General features: G+C 43.2%; 1 protein-coding gene across 1 annotated transcript; it reads right to left on the reverse strand.

The window, feature by feature from the left end:
- Positions 1 to 5,343: 5,343 nt before the first annotated feature.
- On the reverse strand, positions 5,344 to 6,269 carry LOC125512961 (dehydration-responsive element-binding protein 1H-like). The gene has a single exon (XM_048678016.1). The coding sequence runs from the start codon at positions 6,221 to 6,223 to the stop codon at positions 5,486 to 5,488; it is 738 nt and encodes a 245-aa protein (XP_048533973.1). The 5' UTR covers positions 6,224 to 6,269; the 3' UTR covers positions 5,344 to 5,485.
- Positions 6,270 to 6,477: the final 208 nt, after the last annotated feature.

Below are 6,477 nucleotides of genomic sequence, written 5' to 3' on the forward strand. Positions count from 1 at the left end.
ATAGGTATGAGGTACAGTAAGTAAACCGACTCCAAAACAGTTCTAATAGCAATTTTTCTCCGTTTTGGAATATTTAAGAAAATAGGAAAATAAGAAGCAGTCCGGGAAGGACACGAGGCTTCCATGAGGGTGGAGGGCGCGCCCTACCCCCCTGGGCGCGCCCCCTGCCTCTTGTGCTCTCGGGACTCCATTTTCTTGCACGATACTTCTTTTGGTCTGTAAAAATTCATTATATAATCTCCCGAAGGTTTTGACCACCATATCACGCAAATATCTCATGTTTTTGTTTCGAGCTATTTTCTGCCAGGGTTGTCAAGGCCAGGCATCATGTCGTCTCCCTCCTCCTCCAACAATGAGGGCAACGATCCTTGGCTAATGAAGATAGAGCTGAAGAGAGAAGAGCCCGGAGAGATCAACAAGGATGATGGGATCAAGAAGGCCATGGGAGATCAAGTGCCGGCAGTAGTAGAAGAAGACATCCTTCAACCTCCTCACAATCTCTTTACTCCAACGGAGATTGAAGCTTTCAAGAGATTGAATTAGCTCGCATTCAAAACAAGTATCTCACAAGTGAAAATATTTTGTTGAAGGAGCATATCATCGCACTCAAGGGCATTATCTGCAAATTGGAGGATCTCCTACGCTCGATGTGCGATTATCCATCATCACAAACACCTTCTTCACCAACAAAGAAGAACTGAGTATCTGGTATGGGCACTCCCCTTGGCAACTGTCAAGCTTGGGGGAGTGCACCGGTATCGTATCACCATCACACCTTTATCTTTACCATTTTTCTTAGTTCGATCCTTTTGGTAATATTTTGATCTAGTAGAATAAAGTTTTAGTATGATCTAGTTTTGAGTTTTTCTTAATGATCCTCCTATGTAATTGAGTCCGTGAGTTATATAATAAAGATTAGTGTTGAGTCAAGGGCTTGGTTATCTTGCTATGATCTTGAGAGAATAAAAATAAAAGAGAAAGAATAAAAAGAAATATAGAGATCTTATGGATCTTATGGAGAGTAATGACTTCACATATAAAGAGTATGATGAATAAAAGTTGTTGAAAGTTGACAAGCATAGTTTTGGTCATCCTTGCAATTAGTAGGAAGTAATAAAGAAAGAGAGGTTCTCACATATAAATATACTATCTTGGACATCTTTTATGATTGTGAGCACTCATTAAAATATCACATGCTAAAGAGTTGATGTTGGACAAGGAAGACGACGTAATGGGTTATGTTTTCTTACATCTGAAATAAATTATATTGTAATTGGATCATCCACTATGTTGAGCTTGCCTTTCCCTCTCATGCTAGCCAAGTTCTTTGCACCAAGTAGAGATACTACTTGTGCTTCTAAATATCCTTAAACCCAGTTTTGCCATGAGAGTCCACCATATCTACCTATGAATTGAGTAAGATCCTTCAAGTAAGTTGTCATCGTTGCAAGCAATAAAAATTTCTCTCTAAATATGTATGATTTATTAGTGTGGAGAAAATAAGCTTTATACGATCTTGTGATGTGGAAGAAATAAAAGCGATAGACTGCATAATAAAGGTCCATATCACAAGTGGCAATATAAAGTGACGTTCTTTCGCATTAAGATTTTGTGCATCCAACCATAAAAGCATATGAAAACCTCTGCTTCCCTCCGCGGAAGGCCTATATTTTATTCTTGTCTTATACTTCATACAAAAGTCTTGGTGATCTTCACCTTTCCTTTTTTTACATTTTATCCTTTGGCAAGCACAATGTGTTGGAAAGATCCATATATATATAGCTAATTGGATGTGAGTTTTCATGAACTATTATTGTTGACATTACCCTTGAGGTAAAAGGTTGGGAGGCAAAACTATAAGCCCCTATCTTTCTTTGTGTCTGATTAAAACTTCATACCCATAAATATTGCGTGAGTGTTAGCAATTGTGAAAGACTAAATGATAGTTGAGTATGTGGACTTGCTGAAAAGCTCTTATATTGACTCTTTCCGATGTTATGATAAATTGCAATTGCTTCAATGACTGAGGTTATAGTTTGTTAGTTTTCAATGAAGTTTATGATTCATACTTGAAACTGTGAATGAATTGTTACTTTAGCATAAGAGATCATATGACAAACTGTGAATGATCATGATGCCCTCATGTCCATATTTTATTTTATTGACACTTCTATCTCTAAACATGTGGACATATTTTTCGATATCGGCTTTCACTTGAGGACAAGCGAGGTCTAAACTTGGGGGAGTTGATACGTCCATTTTACATCATGCTTTATATCGATATTTATTGCATTATGGGATGTTATTACACATTATGTCACAATACTTATGCATATTCTCTCTTATTTTATAAGGTTTACATGAAAAGGGAGAATGCCGGTAGCTGGAATTCTGGGCTGGAAAAGGAGCAAATATTAGAGACATATTCTTCACAACTCCAAAAGTCCCGAAACTTCACGGGAGCACGTTTCAGAATATATAAAAATATTGGGCAAAAAAATACCAGAGGGAGGCCACCGACCGTCCACGAGGGTGGGGGCGCGCCCTACCCCCTGCCTCGTGGGCCCCCTGGCAGCCCTCTGATGCCCATCTTCTGCTATATGAGGTCTTTCGTCCAGGAAAAAATCATAAGCTAGCTCACGGGATGAAACTCCGCCGCCACGAGGCGGAACCTTGGCGGAACCAATCTAGGGCTCTGGCGGAGCTGTTTTGCTGGGGAAACTTCCCTCTGGGATGGGGAAATCATCAACATCGATCCTCTCATCGGGAGGGGGTCAATCTCCATCAACATCTTCACCAGCAACATCTCATCTCAAACCCTAGTTCATCTCTTGTATCCAATCTTTGTCCCAAAGCCTTAGATTGGTACATGTGGGTTGCTAGTAGTGTTGATTACTCGTTGTAGTTGATGCTAATTGGTTTATTCGGTGGACGATCATATGTTCAGATCCTTTATGCATATTAATACCCCTCTGATTATGAGCATGAATATGATTTGTGAGTAGTTACGTTTGTTCCTGGGGACATGGGAGAAGTCTTGCTATAAGTAGTCATGTGAATTTGGTATTCGTTCGATATTTTCATGAGATGTATGTTGGCTTTCCTCTAGTGGTGTCATGTGAACGTCGACTACATGACACTTCACCATTGTTTGGGCCTAGAGGAAGGCATTAGGAAGTAATAAGTACATGATGGGTTGCTAGAGTGACAGAAGTTTAAACCCTAGTTTATGCGTTATTTCGTAAGGGGCTGATTTGGATTCATATGTTTCATGCTATGGTTAGGTTTACCTTAATACTTCTTTTGTAGTTGCGAATGCTTGCAATAGGGGTTAATCATAAGTGGGATGCTTGTCCAAGGAAGGGCAGTACCCAAGCACCGGTCCACCCACATATCAAATTATCAAAGTACCGAACGCAAATCATATGAACGTGATGAAAACTAGCTTGACGGTAATTCCCATGTGTCCTCGGGAGCGTTTTCCTTTATATAAGAGTTTGTCCAGGCTTGTCCTTTGCTACAAAAAGGATTGGGCCATCTTGCTGCACCTTATTTACTTTTATTACTTGTTACCCGTTACAAATTACATTATCACAAAACTATCTGTTACCAACAATTTCAGTGCTTACAGAGAATACCTTATATACTTAAAACTGCTTATCATTTCCTTCTGCTCCTCGTTGGGTTCGACACTCTTATTTATCGAAAGGACTACGATAGATCCCCTATACTTGTGGGTCATCAAAGCCCTGTTCCGGTAGCAACATCATCACCGTCATCACGTCGTCGTGTTGACGAAGCTCTCCCTCGAAGCTCTATCGTGAGTTCGCGGGACGTCACCGAGCCGAACGTGTGCGGATCACGGAGGTGCCGTACCTTCGGTGCTAGGATCGGTCGATCGTGAAGACATACGACTACATCAACCGCGTTGTCATAACGTTTCTGCTTACGGTCTACGAGGGTACGTAGGCGCTACTCGCCCCTCTCATTGCTATGCATCACCATAATCTTGCGTGTGCGTAGAAATTTTTTAAAATTACTGCGTTCCCCAACACTCTTTATACTCAGTAGTGATTACTGTAAGCTCTATGTGATGGACAATGGGTGCATATGCACCTAGGAGCCATAGCCAATTTCCATACCAGCACATGCTTCTCTATCCCTTAGACGTTGTTTAAACTTTCTTCCATTGTTGGCCACGAGGTCAGATTTATTGTAGAAAATCGAAGGGGGGGAAACGTATGGCCATTGTTAGTTAGGTAATTCATTTATAATTACCATCAGCGCGAACCTCCATCTCTGTGATCGGCTGAGAGAGGAAAAATAACACGAGGAACCAAAAACGCCTATGCATATGCATGTTCGGCATAGAAATGTTGATGAAGAGTGAAAATATATTTAAAATAATATTTTATTATAGAAAAACTCCTCCTGAAAATTTAAAAACAATGTGTTTTTTAACACGCTTAAAAGCGCAAACACACACCCACGCTTACATACCATCTACTAAAGAATGGAGTTGCCAATTTTAATACTCATTCCATTAGAAAGCATAAGGTGTAGTTTGACCATCATAATTTCATGCTTTGACTATCAATGTTATAGAACAAAACCATATCTAATATTTAAACTACACATTGATTTTATTTTTTTCCGTTATACTCGTTTTAAAATTCTCCGTGTGGAAGTGTTCCATTGGTATATATTTATGTTTACAAAATACCAAGACATAAAAATCATCGAACAAATTACTTAGTGTAGTAGTTTCAAGTTGCTAGACATTGCTACATTAACTATTAAATACCATCTTTGAAATCATAGAAAATAGCGTAAAACATTCTAATCTTTACTACACTAGATATTGAAAGTGCTAAACTTAAATTTATATGCATTCTCTTGGATCGGATTGGTTTATAGTTTTTTTTTGCAGGGGGTTGATTTATAGTAATAGTCATCTAATAATAAAAGGAAGAGGAATAGAAATGTTTTCTAAATTTAGGTACTGTTTTCATATTTTGTGTGTGTGTGTGCGGACACACACACAGCATATTTAATAAAAATAACGTATGATCAACAATATCTCATAATAGGCATATGTTTATGGACAGAATAAATCTCAGTGTTACAATTTTATGAAATATCCATCTCTAAGAGGGCTACTGTGTTAGTTTAATTAGTCTAAATATAAAATTAAGATGATGCATCGCATCGATCCTACCAGGCTACCACTTGGTTCTAGCTAAGGATATAGCAAAGGGGGTTGACAAGGAATGAGGAGACTCAACGAAGAAGAGCCAAACATGGTGGAGGGATCTTTTTATACATGACTATTAGTCAAGGGGGTTTCCATAAAATGCACAGAAGTTCCACCAATTCCCGATGCATTGAATCTGAGACATCCATTCAAAATCCGATGGATGTCACTGATTTTTTTTCTATTTTTGCACACTAGGTGTTGCTTACACTATCTCTCCAACATAAAGTCCTAGTAACTCCAGAGCGCGACATCAGCTCCGGCTCCGCCGTCGGCGCAGTCTCCATTGTCCCAGTACGCCCCGGTGGCCATGGTAGGCGGTGGCTCCATGAGCAGGCCCTGCGCAAGGTTCGCGTAGTAGTACGTGTCCGAGTCCGTCTCCCCAAACAGGCAGTCGAGGTCGAACATGTCCATGCCTAATGCGGCCGCCTCTTCAAAAGTGGCATCACCGGAAGTCTTCGCCGTCTCGGACGAGGGGACGCTGCACGCCGCCGACGACGGGACGGCCACGCTGGACGTGACTTCCTGGCCCGCCCCAGCGGCGGCACCCGTGGCCTCCGGACGGCGCAGGAAGTCCGCGACGGCCTGGACGGCCGCGCGCCGGACATCAGAGAGATTGGAGAAGGCGGGCGGCACCGCAAGCAGCCACGCGGAGTCCCGGAAGTTGAGGCACGCGGCGGAACGGCCGCGCAGCATGAGCATGGCGGCGTCGTGCGCGCGCGCAGCCGCCTCGGCGGTGAAGTACGTCCCGAGCCAGAGGCGCGTGCCGCGGTCCCCGGGGACGCGCACCTCGCAGACCCACCGGCCGGCGTTCCCGCGGCGCCGCACGCCGCGGAACACGGGGTGCCGCGTCTCGCGGAACTTGGTACGGCCAGCGGGGCGCTTCGGTGGCCACGGCCATGCCGTCCCGCCGCGCTCGGTCGTGGACGAGGAGGAGGCAGAGCTCGAGTGCTCGAGGCTCATGTCCATGGCTGCTGGCTGCCGGTGGATGGCTCGCTGGTGGTATCTAGCTTGAGGCTTGTGCTCGAGCGAGAGAGTGAGAGTGTTGCTTGGTGTAGTGCTAGTGCCTGTGCGTATTTATACGTGTGACAATAAGATGACAGCTGTTTCCTTAGCCGCGTTGCTGCATCGCGTCTACTCGCCGACGCGTTTTGGCAACGCAGCTTACGCCGCTTTGTGTGCACTCCAGCGGGCAAGACGCGGCTTGGTCTAGCATCTCTGCT

Source organism: Triticum urartu, chromosome 6 (genome assembly GCF_003073215.2).
Source record: "Triticum urartu cultivar G1812 chromosome 6, Tu2.1, whole genome shotgun sequence".
Taxonomy (NCBI): Eukaryota; Viridiplantae; Streptophyta; class Magnoliopsida; order Poales; family Poaceae; genus Triticum; species Triticum urartu.